The sequence below is a fragment of the Eschrichtius robustus genome, chromosome 17, assembly GCF_028021215.1.
Source record: "Eschrichtius robustus isolate mEscRob2 chromosome 17, mEscRob2.pri, whole genome shotgun sequence".
NCBI lineage: Eukaryota > Metazoa > Chordata > Mammalia > Artiodactyla > Eschrichtiidae > Eschrichtius > Eschrichtius robustus.
Window position 1 is genome coordinate 48,358,574 of NC_090840.1, and position 18,595 is coordinate 48,377,168.

At 37.7% G+C, this 18,595-nt stretch overlaps 1 protein-coding gene across 1 annotated transcript; it reads right to left on the bottom strand.

Moving 5' to 3' along the window:
- Positions 1 to 10,863: 10,863 nt before the first annotated feature.
- Positions 10,864 to 18,589, bottom strand: RIDA (reactive intermediate imine deaminase A homolog). The gene is made up of 6 exons (XM_068526028.1): positions 18,387 to 18,589; positions 16,093 to 16,198; positions 14,566 to 14,620; positions 13,192 to 13,260; positions 12,217 to 12,272; positions 10,864 to 11,245 (listed from the first exon to the last, which is right to left on the bottom strand). The coding sequence occupies exons 1-6, from the start codon at positions 18,449 to 18,451 to the stop codon at positions 11,183 to 11,185; spliced, it is 414 nt and encodes a 137-aa protein (XP_068382129.1). The 5' UTR covers positions 18,452 to 18,589; the 3' UTR covers positions 10,864 to 11,182.
- Between the last annotated feature and the right edge of the window lie 6 nt (positions 18,590 to 18,595).

The following is an 18,595-nucleotide window of genomic DNA, read 5'->3' on the forward strand; positions in this document are numbered from 1 at the left end:
TTCTCAGAAAAATTTGGAAATTTGTATAAACTTCTGATACTTTCTATACTTTTGTCTTTGGCCTTTAATGTGGTTACTAAGACATTTTTAGAAATTATTCTTTTAGATAATATTAATAACTTTGTAATTCAAAACCTATAAAGAAAATTGAAATGTTCCATAATATTTGAATATTCCAAAATTAAAACGTTTCATCTAAATAATCTGCTAATTTATTTTTTTAAACAAAATTAAAGTAATAAGTGCCTGTAGTAAAACTCAAATAATAAAGAAAGGTATAAAATGGGAAGTAAAGTTGTTCCTCCCATATCCTTTAGTCCTTCTATGAAAAGATGATAAAGCTTCTTGTGTTTACTTCCATAAGAAGGTAATGTAGGGACTTCCCTGGTGGTCCAGTGGTTAAGACTCCGTGCTCCCAATGCAGGGGGCCTGGGTTTGATCCCTGGTCAGGGAAGTAGATCCCACATGCATGCCACAACTAAGAGTCCACCTGCCGCAACTAAGAGCCCGTATGCCTCAGCTAAAAGAGCCCGCATGCTGCAACTAAGACCCGGCACAGCCAAATAAATGAATAAATTTTTGAAAAGGGTAATGTATAAGCCAGGCTATATGGATATGCTAAAACAGAAGTGTATGCTTACACATCCACATTTTAAAACACAAATGACGGGCTTCCCTCGTGGTGTAGTTGTTAAGAATCTGCCTGCCAATGCAGGGGACACGGGTTTGAACCCTGGTCTAGGAAGATCCCACATGCCGCGGAGCAGCTAAGCCCATGCACCACAACTACTGAAGCCCGTGTGCCACAACTGCTGAAGCCCGCGCGCCTAGAGCCCATGCTCCACAACAAGAGAAGCCACCACAATGAGAAGCCTGCACACCACAAAGACGAGTAACCCCTGCTGGCCGCAACTAGAGAAAACTCCCACTCAGAAACAAGACCCAACGCAGCCATAAATAAATAAGTTAATTTAAAAAAAAACCACGAATCACTATTTTGTCCTTACATTGTGAAAAAGTGCGTGTAAAACCACGAATCCATCCTTTCCTATGCTAGAATTCTTTTCTTTTGCCTAAAACTGGTATATAGACTTAGCATAGCAAAGTGCATTCTAAGTTCCCAGACTCTGAGAGGAGTTTATCAATTTTGCTTCCAGATTTAAAATGCACAATTTGGATAAGGCTTGAGCTATTTATAATGAATTAATAGAAAAACTACCATCAGGGCTGGATTTTCCACTGGATTTTCTAATTCCAGTGGCCATACAACCACTTTGTAACCCAGTTTTGTGATCTATTAAGATGATTGCAGAATTCTCTGTATCTAGCTGGGAAGGAAATGGTGAACAAACGATTCGCCAGCTGGCATCCCCATTAGGGAGTGAACGTTGGCGTTTACTGACAGAGGGTGCCAGTTGCAAATCTAGGAAATTCCCAATCCAGATTCCAAAACTCTTGGCCAGATGTGCTCTGTACCATCTCCTGATACCAAGCAGGGCCCTGTGGGGCTCCTGGGCACAAAGCCTTTCTGTGTCCCCCATTTCTTTGATTACAGGAAACAGCCTTCATTCAGCCTCCATGACCTTCCCTGAGTTCCAGCGGGCAGATTCAAGCAGTTGTAATTAGGGAAGGGAGGGGATGCGAGACCAGGGAGAAACAAACAGTCAAGAGCAGCCTTGGGGCAAGGCTCTGTTTCCCCATCAATGGATGCACACAACAATATCTTTGAGCTATTTCGCGGATACTGAAACCCCCTCCAGGTGAGAGAAGTTAACGATTAACGATGATATGCTGCCCACAAGCATGTAGACCCCAGACCAGTTGGACCTGAAGGTTGATGATGCCGACTCCTACTGACCTCACCACCAACCCATCAGAAGAATGTCCATGAGCTGATCACGCCGTATTTGAACAATTACTATAAAACTTCTATCTTCTCCAAGTGAGGACACACAGTTTTTTGAGGCAGGAGCCTGCTGTGTCCCCCTTTGCCTGGCAAAGTAATAAAGGTAACCTTTTCTACTTCACCCAAAACTCTGTCTCCAAGATTTGATTCGGCACCGGTGTACAGAGAAGCTGAGCTTTCTGCATCACTCCTGGGGGACCCACAGGATAGGAGTGTGTGGCCAACATGTGACCTCATTGCTTTTTCCATTTAAACTTTGCAGTAAGAGTCCTAGCATAGCTAATAGCCTTTGAGCAGTCGAAACACCCACGTCATTATTTTAAAAAAAAATTTTTTTTGGCCATGCGGCACGGCTTGTGGGATCTTAGTTCCCTGACTAGGGATCGAACCCAGGCCCTCAGCAGTGAAAACACAGAGTCCTAACCACTGGACCACCAGAGAATTCCCCATCGTCATTCTTAACAAATGCTTTATTCCACACTTGGCCTTGAGTTAAAAATGGCTTTTAAAGGAAAATATTTCTTTTCCACATTGAAGTAATCAAAGAGTGTTGGGTGGTCATAGTCAAATAATCTGTGCTCTTTTGGTAAATACAATAGCTTCTTAGAGCATCTAACATTACAATCATCTCATTTTTATAAAGCTAATCTGGTGACCCAATTCTGAATTGTTTCACAAAAGTCAGCAATGTGAACATCATAAAGCCATTCATGTAGCCCAGTACATCTGTTGGGTGAAAGGAGAATGATCCTCTAATAGCAAGGCATGGCTGTGTCTGAAAAGTTGAAAGCATTTGCTCACAAGGTATCATTTAATCTAAAACTTTGTCAGCTCCTCTTGTCCCCAGAGCTTATAAAGTTAACGAGTGAGATTGGTTGTAATCTCAAGGTTTTAATTGCAGAATCAGTGTAATCTCAGAGAACTGTTGACAGGTGTGGAATTTCTCTTTTCAGTTCTTGTTACTTTCAGCAAAAGTTAAGGAATTCCCTGTCAGTGTTAACCCATATGGAGTCAAACTGGAGACCTTCAGCTTTACTTCAGAAATACCACCCAGCAAATGTACTGGGCAATAGTTGAGATATTGCAAGCTAACAACCATATCGTTACTTCTGCACCTAATGAAAGAAGTCTCCAGACATCAGCCAGGCTTTAATAACTTTTGAAGGTCGAAGAGGGGCCAGTCTGTATTATGTTAATGTAAATTACCCTTTCTGTTTAATAATGTGCAACTGACGTGAATAAACATGTAACTCTATCCACTATTGGGACAGAGATCTGCAAGCCTCACCAGTTTCCAGAAAAAGAGTTCTGAGAAACCAGTTAGGGACAATAATTTTGGTTTGAAATCTGCCTCATTTTTTTTTCCTTGTAAAATATAGGTAGTTCTCAAATTTTTCTTAACAAAATAAAAGTAACTGTAGCAAAACATAATTCATGCTATCATATAAATTTATGAAAAAAATAATGCATATTATACTTAATCAATTTATGTGACCCTGATTCCAAATACTTAAAAAAATATATATTCAGTGATAAAGAGAAGAGGCTTTCCACAGCAGCTGTACTGTTGTAGAGGGGCTTCGGGCTGGGAGGGAGTTTCAGCCCCAGCACCTCACTAGGAAGACACAAGGCCCAAAGGTGAACTCATAGCAGTCCACTGTGAAAACAAATGAAAAGATTATTTCAGCTAGTGGTTATTTAGTGGATCAGTATGGATTTGCTTCAAGTTTTCTGGATATCAGAGGTTTGTTAAAAAGTGTTTTGTTTTTTTTTTGGTAAAAACACTGCTTCTGTCTAAGTACTTGTATGTGACACAGTGATTATTTAGGTAATAATTGCAAGGAAGAACTCCTTTACTATTAAAAAAATAATTTTTTCTTAGTAAAAAATGAATACATGTTCATGGTAGAAACTTCAGAAAATATAAACTTTAAAAAGAGGAAATCTAACATTACACATAATACAATCAGTCAAAAATCATGTTGATGCATCTGAGGGATTATTATTTTTTTAGTGTTGCAATAGCAAGTTAGCCAAAGCACAACTATTAATAGAACTTCATGTCTGTTGAACTGCTGAGCATAGCACTTCTGGATTTTCCTCACTGGAATCTATTGGAGATAGCAGGTTACAGAGAATGTTCCAATAATCCTTGCTATATTAGTAAATATTGATGAGTGCTATAGAGAGAGCAACTATGCCCAAGTATATTAGCACTTAGCTGACCACAATTTATGATAACTAATTTTTTGATATCTTAGGAAAAAACACAAACTAAAAATTTTATTTGAAGTTATTGTTAATGCTTTCTAATTGTTGACCAAATGTTAGTGAAAAGATTGTAAGCTCTTTAGAGAGCAGGAAAAGTGCCCTACAGGGCCTAGTACAAATTTTGCACTCTAAATGCTTGTTGATGACAAATGCTCTTTATTCTTATATAATCATGATAATTTCCTCAGAACTGAATATAATTGGCTACAGGGAAAATATGGCCAAAATTTTTATAAAATTATTTTGTACTGCTGGTTCAATATTTACAATTTTGATTGAATGTTATTAGAAATAAAGTGTTTGAAAGCTTTTCTCTGTATTTATGTGAATTTTTGCTATAGAAACATATTACTTTTGACTGATTGTGTCCTTCAGAAAGAAAAGCATTTTTTAAATTACCCACTCCCTCAAAGGTAACGAGTATGACAACAGCAGGGAAATATGGGTGACTCTTTAGACATTTTATGATCATTTATTTAATGATAACACACTTCAAAGAGATTGCTATTTCTTTATGTTTAAAAGGTTAACGTGCAACGTGTTCCTTTTCACGTTTAACAAAATCATGATTCTCCTTGTGGAAAGAAGACTCAAAATCCCAACCCAGCCACTAACAAACCAGCTTGGATACCAGCACTTTATTTCCAGCTTTCTCATTGTAGGGTTAGAATTTGAAGTCACGACCTATCTGTATCTATGCCCCTTAGACCCTGACTGGCCAGAGTAGTATCTGATTTCCTGGCTACAGTGACTGGTTTAGGAATGCATCCCTATCCTGGGCTGGACCAATCAGAGGCTTCTCTGAGACTCTCCTGCCAGAGATATCAGGAAATGATGTCTTTCTGCTGGGTTAGTACCTTAGTGGTCTCTCTCTACCTTGGTGGCCCTGCAGCATGTTCCCCTAAGAGACAGATGGAGCTGGGAGGTTTCTGGAACACACATGCTTAAAGCCAGCTGTACTCTGGATTTCTCTGTTACATGAGCCTATGAACTCCTCTTTTTTTCCACTTATACTAGTTGAGTTGGGTTTCTGTCACATCCAAATAAGAGTCTTAATATTAAAAGTAGAAAGAAGTGTCATAAATGAGCTGAAGAAAATATTAAATATAAGAGCAGAAATTAATGCTAAAGAAAAGAAAGGTAATAGAAAGAATCAAAAGAGCCAAAAAATGGTTCTGTAAATAGATTAATAAAATTGATAAACTTCTGGGCAAGACTGATTAAAAAACAATAGAAGCACAAATAAACTATATTAGATGAAATGAAGGCACTTGAATACAGATGCAAGAGATTAAAAAGGTGAAATTTAGATGAAGTGTGCAAATTCTACAACAATGTAAATGACCGCAAACTGAAGTAAAGACTAGAAAATCTGAATGTTCCTGTTACCATGAAACAAATTGAACCAGTAATTTAAAATTTTTTCCCAAAGAAAATACCAAGCCCCAACAGTTTTATAGGTAAACGCCATCAAACATTCAAGGATAGATATTTACAACCATAAACTCTTTTATAAAAGAAAAAAACCAGTCTCACAGATGAACATAAATGTAAAGATCCTAAACAAAAAAAAATACATCATTCTAAATTTGAGTGTATAAAACATACATTATAATATATATGTTGACCAAATTGAATTTATCTAGGAATGAAAGGTTGGTTCTACATTATAAAAAATTCATTACTATAGTTGTATTTTACCATATTAGCAAATTGAATGAAAAAAATCATATCACGACCTCATAGATAACAGGAAAAATTCAACAAATTTCAGCAACCATTTTAAACTCCAGTGTCACCTCACTGACCCTATTAAACCTGCAATCCCCTATACTCTCCAACTCCCCTTGCTTTGCTTTTCCCTATAGCTCTTAACATTTTAACGTAAGTTTTTGCGTCTGGTTTTTCTTTCTTACTTTAAAAAATTGTGGTAAAATATAGATAACAAAATTTACCATTTTAACTGTTTTTAAGTGTACAGTTCAGTGGCACTAAATACATTCACAGTGCTGTGCAACCATCCCAATTATTTCCAAAACTCTTCCATCTCTTCCAACAGAAACTGTAACCCATTAAGCAATAGCTCCCCATCGCTTGCTACTCCCAACCCCTGGTAAGCTCTAATCTATTTTCTATCCCTATGATATATATTTCCCTAGTATATAATTTACTTGCTTTGTTTGTGTAAATTTCCTGAGGGCAAGAATTTTAGGCTGTTTATTGTGGAAATCACGGTACTTGTGACAGTATCTGGCTTATTAAGTATTTGTGGAAGGAAGGGGGAGGAAGGGCTTTTAGCAAAGTACGGCTAGAAGGAAATTTTCTTGATCTAATAAAAGGGATATATAAAAAACAATAGTGGGGCTTCCCTGGTGACACAGTGGTTAAGAATCCGCCTGCCAATGCAGGGAACACGGGTTTGAGCCCAGGTCCAGGAAGATCCCACATGATGAGGAGCAACTAAGCCCTCGAGCCACAACTACTGAAGCCTGCGCGCCTAGAGCCCGTACTCTGCAACAAGAGAAGCCACTGCAATGAGAAGCCTGTGCACCGCAACGAAGAGTAGGCCTCGCGCCCCGCAACTAGAGAAAGGCCGCGCACAGCAACGAAGACCCAACACAGCCAAAAAAAAATATATAAATAAATTTATTAAAAGAAAATCAATAGGAAGCATCATACTCAATGGTGACATGTCAAAGACATTCCTTTAAAAACAAATAACAATGCAAATATGATTTCATTTTTGTTTCAGCTCAGAGACTTAAAATATGTCAATGATTCAAACATATGATAACAGAAGAAAGAAGAAATGATAAATGCAAAATTCAGGTTTCCTCTGAGATGGGAGGGAAGGGGACATCCGGATTGGAGCATCATATCTGGTCTTATATAGCAGTAAGAATGTTCTTTTTCTCAAACTGTGTGGTAGGAACGTGGGTGGTCAACATTCTTTTGTATCTGCTTGGTATTAGATGTTTAAAATTTTTTTAGACCATAATATTGAGTGAAAACAAGTCAGACAAATATATGCTGTATTTTATTAATATAAAAGTTAAAATCAGGCAAAACTAAATGATCTTCACTTCTTATTTGAATGCATAACTTCTAAATGGCAAAACTATAAAGACAAACCAGAATAATTCATATAAAATTTAGGACTGTAGTTACCTTTGGCAGAAGTGAGGGTAATGGTTTATGCAGGGCTCCCAGAGAATTGGTGATGTTCCTTTCTTGGGCTGGATTTGGTACGTAGGTGTTCATTTTATTATTGTTTAAACCATGCATATAAATTACAGCTTCTTTGATAAGTGTGAAGTAGTGGATAATAAACCGGTTTTGATGGGTAACATAAACTCAGGTATTGTCCTAGACAAATTTCATCACCTGCCAACATTTTTCCAAGCACACTTTGCGGGGGCTGTTTGTCACCTGCTGATTTTCCTATGTCTTTTTATTTATTTATTTATTTATTATTTATTTATTTTTGGCTTCACTGGGTCTTCGTTGCCGCACGCGGGCTTTTTCTAGTTGCGGTGAGCCGGGGCTACTCTTCGTTGTGGTACACGGACTTCTCATTGCGGTGGCTTCTCTTGTTGCAGAGCATGGGCTCGAGGTGCGCAGGCCTCAGCAGCTGTGGCACGCGGGCTTCAGTAGTTGTGGCTCGCGGGCTCTAGAGCGCAGGCTCAGTAGTTGTAGCGCATGGGCTTAGCTGCTCCACGGCACGTGGGATCTTCCCAGACCAGGGCTCGAACCCGTGTCCCCTGCATTGTCAGGCAGACTCTTAACCACTGTGCTGCCAGGGAAGCCCTTTCCTAAGTCTTTACATTTTTTAGGCAATACCAGTTAACTATGAGCAACATTTTTTAACTGAAAGGGAAAAGACCTTTCACTTAACAGTCTACCACAGACTGCATTACTACAGTCCTTAAAAAAAAGGTTTAAATTTTCTAGGGCATTTGTATGTACAAAGAGTACCCAAATACTCCTCCCCCTCACTGCACAGTTTCCCCAATTATTAACGTCTTTAATTAGTGTGGTACCTTTGTTTCAATTGATGAACACCGACACATTATTATTAACTAAAGCCCCTAGTTTACATGAGGGTTCACTCTTTGAGTTGTACATTCTATGGCTGATAAATGCATGATATGTATCTACCATTACAGTATCATACATAGTAGTTTCACTGCCCTAAACATCTCCTGTGCTTCACCTGTTGCTCCCTCCCCTACTTCCTCCGCCACCCTGGCAACCACTGATCTCTTTACTGTCTCCAAAGTTTTGCCTTTCCCAGAATGTCACATAGTTGGAATCATACAGTATGTTATCTTCTCAGATTGACTTCTTTCATTTAGTAACGTGCATCTAAGGTTCCCCATGTCTTTTTGTAGCTCGATAGCTTATTTCTTTTTTCTTTTTTGGCTGTGCCACACGGCTTATAGGATCTCAGTTCCCCAACCAGGGACTGAACCCAGTCCATGGCAGTGAAAGTGCCAAATCCTAACCACTAGACCACCAGGGAATTCCCTCATTTCTTTTTATTGCCAAATAACAGAAAGGTTTCTATCATTATCATCATAGCTATGTGCCAGGCATTATTCTAAGTGCTCTATACATATTAACTTATTTAAACCTTACAACAACTTTATAAGGTAGGTCCTAGTAATATCCCCATTTTACAGATGAAACAAAGGAGATATTTTACAGAAGAAACAGAACAGAGAGCTTAAGTAACTAGCCCAAAGTTACAAAGCTCATAAGTGGTGGAATAGAATTTGAAATCAAGTAGTTTGGCTCCAGAGCCTACACCCTTGACTACTGCACTGTACTGCTTCATGTAAAAATGTCTAAAATAATTTTCAGGGCCTAATCTTGTTTATCAACTCATAGTGCTATACTCCCCAACTCTACATCCTTGAAGAATCCTCATCCTTATCTTTTATGTCAATAAATTTAGGTATGTAAATAGCAGAAACTTTTCCATCTAGCACATTATTCATATGATAATTACTAAATACTGATGAATAGTGACAGCTTTTTTGATCCTTTGCTGTATGCTAGACACTGCTAAGTACTTTCCATATACATTATCTTATTTAATCCTTACAACATACCTTTGAGAAGGTGCAATTATTATCTCTCAAGAAACAGACTTAAAGAGGTTAAATAACTAGCTCAAGATCATACAGCTAATAAGTGGTAGATCTGGGCCTTGAATCCCGTTAGAATTACTCCAAAGTCTGTGCTCTTAAACTCGTTATTGACTGGGCGATTTTTGCAGAAACTAACTCCTATGGCCGGTGATTTGTTATTAAGTGATATTGATATGTCTCTCTGGTCAATACCGTTCAGGTAACAAAAGACATTAATACATCTCTAGTCAATGTGTTAAAACTGCTCTTCCCAAGTGCTTCTAATATTATCTTTTGGTTTACCAAACTTTTCAAATTAGCATGACATTTCTAAATTAACCTCAAACAAATAGGTATATGTAAAATGTTATGTGTGTATGTAAGAATGTTACAGCAGCATTGATATGATAATTTTGCAAATATGGAATTGTTTGGATCAATGGTTAAATCACCTAAGGCACATTTACACAAAAGATGACTCCGCAACAGCTTTAAAAATGAGGTAGGATCAATATGTAGTTACATGGAAGACCTTCAAGACAAGAAGAAAGCAATCTGTAGAATAATATAAGCAGTAAAGCTCCATTTATGTCAACAAGCCAAAACCAAACTAGATGATTAAGTATATAATGAATAGAAAACTATCTGCTGGTTACACTCAAAACTCTTAGCAGTGGTCGTCTTTGGGGAGGTAAGTGGAATGGACAGTGAGTGAAGGGGAATTTTACTTTTTTTTAATATATAAATTTATTTTTGGCCGCGTTGGGTCTTCGTTGCTGCGCACGGGCTTTCTCTAGTTGTGGCGAGTGGGGGCTACTCTTCGTTGTGTGCGCGGGCTTCTTAGTGCAGTGGCTTCTCTTGTTGTGGAGCATGGGCTTTAAGTGCATGGGCTCCAGTAGTTGTGACTCACGGGCTCAGTAGTTCTGGCTCAGGCTCTAGAGCGCAGGCTCAGTAGTTGTGGTGCACAGGCTTAGTTGCTCCACGGCATGTGGGATCTTCCCGGACCAGGGCTCGAACCCATGTCCCCTGCGCTGGCAGGTGGATCCTTAACCACTGCACCACCAGGGAAGTCCTGGGACTTTTACTTTTTAATCTACATAATTCTGTGTTGGAATTTATTCTATAAGGAGGTATTCATGTAGTAGTTTCTAAAAATGTTAAAAGACTTCAAAGAACAAACACAAAATGGTTATACATAGCCTTATTACCACGGTGTAAAAATGTAAAGGCCGAAGTAAGCTTTGAGAAAAAAAGTTGGAATTTAAACCTCATAGTTCCCCCACCTTTATTTAGGTAATAGGATTTAGTGTATACATTAAACTGTTAAAAAATAAGTGAACAGAATCACACAAAGGAAAATCTGCATGCTATTTTATTTCCATTAGAAAAATATTATCCATATAAAATTTGGTCCAGTTTCTTCTCCTTTACCTCTACCATTCAAACTTAAATGCTTTAATTTTACTCAAGTAAAAGCAGAATCATGTATCTGACATGAGAACTAAATAGTTCACATCATTAAATTAATAGAGTTTAATTGAATTAGGTGTGCTCTTTATTATTTCTCAGGAATAGTAACTCATCTTTCCTACATGCTATTTCCCTTTACTTTTATTTTTCTGAGTAACTATGTAATGTGTGTCTCTTTTCCCACATCCAGTAATATGAGTACTACAGAAGTGTAATTTATAACATCAGTAACTAGATTCATCATTAATCTTCAACTCATGTTCAATTCCCCTTATTATATGGTATTTTCATAATAACTTCAGATATTTCAGTCAACCTTACACTTTCCAACAAATACTGTAAAAATTAAGACGTTAATTTAAAAACATTATTAAAATTCCAGGCTAAATAACACTGGGCCCACTTAGAGTGATGCTGTCACGAGAGGTCCTTGGACAGCTACCGCTTCAATCTCAACACGGCCTCCCTGTCAGGAAAATAATGAATAAATTAAGAGAGCGCCATAATACCTACTAAAAACATATGCAATTTTTAACATATGCATTTTTAACATTAAACTTATCAAAGAAGTAAAGGAGGGGGCACATGCACCAAGAATCTACAGTAGGCCAGGTTACCATGCTCAATGTGTTCGTCTATGTTAGCTCATGTGATTCCCACAGCAGCTCTGTTATCAGGGGTTCTCTCAATGCAGAGGATTGATACACTGTAGCTTAGAAAGGTTGTTTAACCCATCCCAGGACACAAAACTAAACAGCAGAGGTTCAAACCCATGTCTTATAACTCCAAGTTTGGAGCTCCTTCTATCACATTCTATACCTTAATAAATTTGATGATACTGATCATTCCAAGTAACAACAAATTAAAGCAACAAAAATACCACTCATAGAAGATAAATTTCTTTAGTGGAAAACTGCCAGAAGTCCATGAGAGCTGCTTCTTTATAGGTAGAAATACTGTGCTGCTAAGGGGCATAGGAAGAGCTTCTAGTTCGACTAGAATACCAAAGTAGGAATGGTGAGAAATCTATGAGCCATTGGTTTTCAGATGATTTTTTCTAATAGAAGGTCTAGTGTTTTTTTGTTTTTTGTTTTTGTTTTTGTTTTGGCCACGCTGCGTGGCTTGCGGGCTTAGTTCCCCGACCAAGGATCAGACCAAGGATCAAACCCGGGTCCTTGGCAGTGAAAGCGCAGAGTCCTAACCACTGGACTGACCGCTAGGGAATTCCCTAGATTTTTTATTATACGATAGAAAAGTAAAATTTTTACTGCAGAACTCACAGACTTGGCTCAATTTATAGTCTCTAAGTAACAGTAAAACAATACAGCTGCTATTTTACTTTTTCTCACCATTTAAGTACTCTGATTCCGTTGTGTTCATGTCCATGTGTGGCCTTGATTTTTAATTTTCTTAATTTTAAGACAAATGTGTACTTACTTTGGGCAAAGCAGCAACCTGGTAAGCAGCTCTTGCAGGAAAATTACTCTGGAAATCTAAATTTAAAAGAATTTCATTTTAGTTTTCAGATACTATGCTGAAACTCAACACTGCAGGATCAAGAATCTGGTAAGTGCTTCAGATATGTGTCAGTTCTTAGATATAAGCGACGTGGAAAAAAAGAAGCTCATACTTATATTTGTTTGATAAAATACTTTGCCATGATTCCCATGATGTTTAATATTTAAAAAAATATCTTAGTTTTCTGGGAAAAAAAATGAAAATACTCACATACTCTGACACTTTGATCTTGTTTGACATGAAGGAGGTTGTTTTTAAAGTGATAATTGTAAGTAATGATGCCTTTTGCGTGTTATACCTTTGTCTTATCTCACCAGGTGGTAGGGATACTCATTTTCCCCACTAGGACAGCAATGTTAATAATAACAGATAACACTTACTGAGTGCTTACAACGTGCCAGCATCTGTTCTAACATGTTTACATGTTGTATTAACTCATTTAAGATTCCAACAACCTTATAAGGTTTTATCCCCATTTTGCATATGAGGAAACCAAGGCACAGAAATATTAACTAACCAGCTAATGATTCTGAGAGAGTAGAACAGAGGTGGTGGCTAGATCTTATCACAGCGATAATAAATACAATCTATGTGTTGAAAAATGATTAGGAGGGCTTAGAAAGCCTGAGAAGGGTGTAACAAAATTAAGCTTTAGGGAAATGGATTTGTCTGGTTGTAGTATGTTATTCTAGGGAATGCAATAGAAATATCTTGGATGTTTTCATGGGGGCCACACTGTGTGTTTCTAATCAGGCTATTAATTCTTTTAGGACAGGATCTATGACCATTTCTTTTGCATCTCCCAACATTCCTAATTCATAATGGACACTTATTAAGGTTAATAGATATATTTCTCTTTAAAATGGAAAACAGTAATAAAGCCAAATTACTTACATTGTTTGTAGATGTCATTGACAGTATTGAAGTCGTTTATGTCAGCCAGCAAAACAGTTGTTTTTACCACTAGGAGATATATACATTGTCATTAGGTTTATTTAGTTATTTGGTCTAATCCAAAATGTTACTTAGAAAAACAGTACTGATGAAATAAAATTCATATTTTAAGGCAAGACAAGAAAAATTTAAACATAAAAATTTTTTCTCTGCCCATTTAGTCCTCCTCTGTCCCCTCTAGTGTGCAGTGTGCATCTGCACTGAGCATTAGCCGGACCCCTCCAACAATAGAAATACCTGCCCAACCATAACGTTCAGTTCTTCTTCTGCTGGTGCTAGCCATGTAACCCCTTAGAACGTAACATTACTTACTTATGACCTTATTAATGTCACTAGCTATATTACTTGTGTTCTGCCTATTTTACAAGATTATTGTTTCTTGCATTATCAAATGTGACTGAGCCTCCCATAAATAACTAGATGACTTGAAATTATTTACCTAAAATATAGTTCTACAGGATCAATGATTATAATAGTGTAATTCTAGATATGGGAAGAAGCAACAAGAGAGAATCATTTCCTGGCTTTTGGCTACTATGAACAGAGCTTTAGTCCACTAATAGCACATTGAGTGGCATATCAGTGAAACCCTCGCTCGACCTGGGAATGAGCATTTCTAGCACCGCAAGACAAATTGGTCACGAAATGCCTCCCAAACCGTGGCTGAAATTAAGATCGAAAGAGAGGGGATTGTAAAGTAAGAATGTTGCCCACCATCCAGTTCTACAAGAACCAAGTCATTAGCCACTGCAGTCGCTGACCTACAATACAGTGAGAAAGGAATTCAGGGAAAAGATCAGGGTAAGGCACTTTGTGCTCTGGGAAAACTGGCAGAACTGGCCCTCAGATATTTTCAGGAGAAAATTTTATGAACCTAGTTTTTCGCATGTTCCCATACTAAGAGAAGCACTAAAACCATTAACTAAGATATCTGTTCCTCGAGAACAGCAGTAACCTTCTACCAAGATGTGTGCCATTTTGATTGCATGTACCCCTTTGCCAAAATCATATATATTCTGGTCTTTCCCCTTACCTCTTCGCAACAGTCCTCTGATCTTTCTGTAAGTCTGCCAGGTTATAATCCTCAGGTTGGGTCAAATAAAATTTTCCATTTTTTTTCTTAGATTGACTAATGATTAATTTCTCATTGATATTATGTATATGGCTCTGGACTCTCTTGATTAAAATGAGACTGAAATTAAACCAACTTCAAATAACAAAAATATGGCATGACATATTACTGGATGCCATGTGTTCTTCAAAAAGACCAAAGAAATATCAAACAGAAATGTGAAATAATATCAAGTTGCTCACCATTCGTGAAGTCACAGCTCGCTGCTTTCAGAATTTCACCCATGTTTGTAAGAGCCTGTGAACAGAGATAAGAAAGGCCTAAGGCACTGATGCTACATTGAAGCTTTAATTCAATTCAATTAACCATCTTTACTAATATCTCCTTAAATAGCCTATGTTGCAGAAAAATCTCCCTTTTCTAGGAAATTCTACTCTTTGTAGGCCACCTCTATACAAGTGAATTGCTTCTTGGCTTTCTTTAATGGAATGAATCTTTCTGAAATACAGTGAGAAGTTGCCTCCTTTTGTGAGGAAAAAGACTGAAGTCTCTTCCTCAGTGCTAGAATGGTGAAATTCTCAGCCAAAGTCCACTAAGCTAAAACAGAAATTATTACTGGGGCTCCTAATTCCATATCACTCTGAGGATAAGTATGAGCTAGTAAGCATTAAAACCTGTTTTCTTTAAAGCAATATTTGATTTTAAAAAGGTTTTTTTCCTTTTTATTATTTTTCAATTCATTCTTCCACTTTGATTGGTCACATTATAATAGTTGATGATTTAAAAAAATTAATCTTCTAAATAGGTAATACATAGATATGACAAAATATTCAAAAGCTATAAAAAAGCATATACAGTGAAAAGATGTCTTCCACCCTTACTCCCCCTCCCCAGTTTCCTTCATCAAAGGTAACCACTGTTTCTAGTTTCTTGTATATCCTTCCAGAGACAGTCAATGCTTGTACCAACATAAATGTATGTATCCTTAGACACACACACAGATGGTAGCTTATTGTGCATGCTGTTCTGCCTCTTGGTTTTATTTTATCATATAATAATTTATCTTGGAGATCTTTCCACATGAATTTAGTTGTACAGATCTAGCATGATTTATTTAACTAGCTCCTCATGGATGGACATATAGGTTGTTTTCTATCTTTGGATATTACAAATGACTCAGTGAATGTATTAAATTATAATTTAATTCCATTTATTGGATTAGAATTATATCTCCCATTCTTATTTAAAAAAATGTACTGCATGTAACCTTTGATATTTCTCTTTCTAACAAAATGTTGACTTTTACTTTTGTGGTGGTGGATTTTTTTTTTTTTGCAGGTCATTGGCCCTGATAAAACAATTTCCCAACCCATGTGGAAGTGGCAAGATGTTTTCAATAATTCAGGGTTTTTCCCTCCCATTTTACTGAGATATAATTGACATATAACATTTATTAGTTTTAGGTATATAACATGATGATTTGATACATGTATATACTGTGAAATCATTACCACAATAAGTTTAGTTGATATCCAATAATTCAGGTTTAAGGTCACCTTGGAAAGTAAAATCTTTTTTTTTTTTTGGTTGTTAAATGATTCATCACATTTCCAACTTTCTACTGACATAAAACTGTCTTAAGTCAACCAGTAACTTAAAAAGTACTTATCTGATTATCTCTATAATAAACAAATCAGCCAAATGGATTCTTAATACTCAATATTAAAAAGGAGTAGAGAAGGGAACTTCAAATGTGGAAAATGACTCACTTGTTTAGCCTCTTCTGCCACCCCTCCTGGCACAAGCTGTCCACTTGCAGGATCCATGCCTAGCTGTCCTGAAATGTAAATGGTCCTGTCGACTAACACAGCCTGACTGCAATGAACAGAAATCCAGGATAAATGTAAAACATAAATATAAAATGTAAAACTCAATGCTAAAAGATTTCTTTGCTAAGACACAAAAAGAACAAAATGTAAAATAAAAAAAATTGATAATTGGACTTCATTGAAATTAAAACCTTTTGCTTACTGAAAGACATCTTTAAGAAAATGAAAGCCCAAGTCACGGATTAGGAGAAAATATCTGCAAAACACATATTTAACAAAGGACTTGTATTCAGAATATATAAAGAACTCTTACAACTCAATAATATAAAGACAACTCAGTAAAAAATCGGCAAGTGATCTGAACAGACACTTCACTAAAGAAGACATACAAAAAGTGAAGGAGTAATGGAAACCAAAGCCACACTTACGATACCATCACACACAATAAAGCATCACTGATAGTAACAAGTATTGATGAGGATGTGGAGAAACTGGAACCTTCATACTTTGTTGGTGCGAATGCAAAATAGTACACACACTCTGGAAAATAGTTTGGCAGTTTCTTAAAAATTTAAACTGGGAATTCCCTGGTGGTCCACTGGTTAGGACGCGCTTTCAATGCCGAGGGCCCTGGTTCAGTCCCTGGTGGGGGACACAAGATCCCGTAAACTGCGAGGCGCGGCCAAAAAAAAAAAATACAACCCAGCAACTTCTTTCTTAGACAACTACTCAAAAGAAATATGTCCGAAGACTTTACATGGATATTCAGAACAGCATTATTCATGATAGCAAAAAGGAAAAACAAAAATTAAAAAACACCCACGGATAGATCCAACTAAAGACTACATATTATTTGATTCTACTTATATAAAATTCTAGAAAAAACAAGCAAAAAAAGCAGCAGAAAGCAGATTAGTGGCTGCCTGGGGTCAGGGGTAGGGGTGGGAATTGAACACAAACGGGTATGAGGGATTTTTTTTTTTTTGCAAGGGGGGGTGGTTTGCGGGGGTGATGTAAATGTCCAAAAACTTGATTGTGGTAGTAGGCGCATGACTCGATACATTTATCCAAACTCATGGAACTCTACACTTAAAATGGTGAATTTTACATGTAACTTACAACTCAATAAAGCTGTAAAACAAACAAAAGAAAGCAATGCCAAGAGCACTCTTAAGAAAATAAGTAATTAGACAAGGTTAATCACTGCTGAAGGGTCAATTAAGGATCCACCTGTGAGGGTACACTTTTCTGCAAAGTGCTTACTTTTGGAACTGATTATTTCTGTAATGAGGATACTAAATATCAGAATTAGGATAAGATCACAGGAAAAAGCATAAGCTACACTGAGACCTGAAAGAGAGCCAAACACATCAACTTCAAAGGCAATTTATTCGTTTTTGGATAAAGAAAGCCCCGCCATTGTTTCTCTTAACTGTGATAAAAAATATACATCAAACATAAAATTTACCATGTCAGGGACTTCCCCGGTGGCGCAGTGGTTAAGAATCCGCCTGCCAATGCAGGGAACACGGGTTCGTGCCCTGGTCCAGGAAAATCCCACATGCCACGGATCAACTAAGCCTGTGCGCCACAACTACTGAACCTGCGCTCTAGAGCCCGTGCGCCACAACTACTGAAGCCCGAGCGCCTACAGCCCGTGCTCCGCAACACGAGAAGCCACCGCGATAGAAGCCCGTGCACCGCAACTAAGACCTAACACAGCCATAAATAAATTTATATAAAAATAAAATTTACCATTTTAAGGTACACAATTCAATGGCATTAAATGTTTAAAAAAATTTTTTTGATAAAGAAAACAATATCAATTTAAATTCAGAAGTAAAATTTGTTTTACCCCATTTCACGGTTATTTAGAAAACAAGATATTCTCATTTCTAATTTTCTAGTTCCCTATAGTTTGTTTTCCAACATGCTCCCAACTTTCCTATCTTTCATTTCATGGCGTTTCCCCTGATTTGCAGACCGTTATCTTTTTTCTTTATAATTTTAAATACAAAATTGATAATTTTATAACACATAGTGGGTCTCTCGGTGGGCTTCCCGCTTTCCCGGGTTCCGTTTCCGGGTTCAGCATGTTGTATGAGGTTGCCCGGTGAACCCCAAAGGCCCGCCGCAGCTCGGACCCGGACTGGCCCAAGCCCCCAACTTCCGACCCCACAACCTCCGACCCCACCGGCCCCGCGTCCTTCTCAGCTCCCAGAGGCCTCCTGTACCTGTAGGGACCAATGGCCGCTGGGGCTTTCGCGGTGCTGATCACCTTTCTGATCAAAGACGACATGGCTAATCCTTTTCCCTTGCCGCCCCTCGGAGACAACTACCCCGTACGCGGCTCCTACTCGTGTCTCACGGGTCTAAACAGCTGAGGCTAGACTCCCTGCTTTAAAGAGTCGCTGGTTGGCGGGGGTGGGGGGTTCGCTCGGTA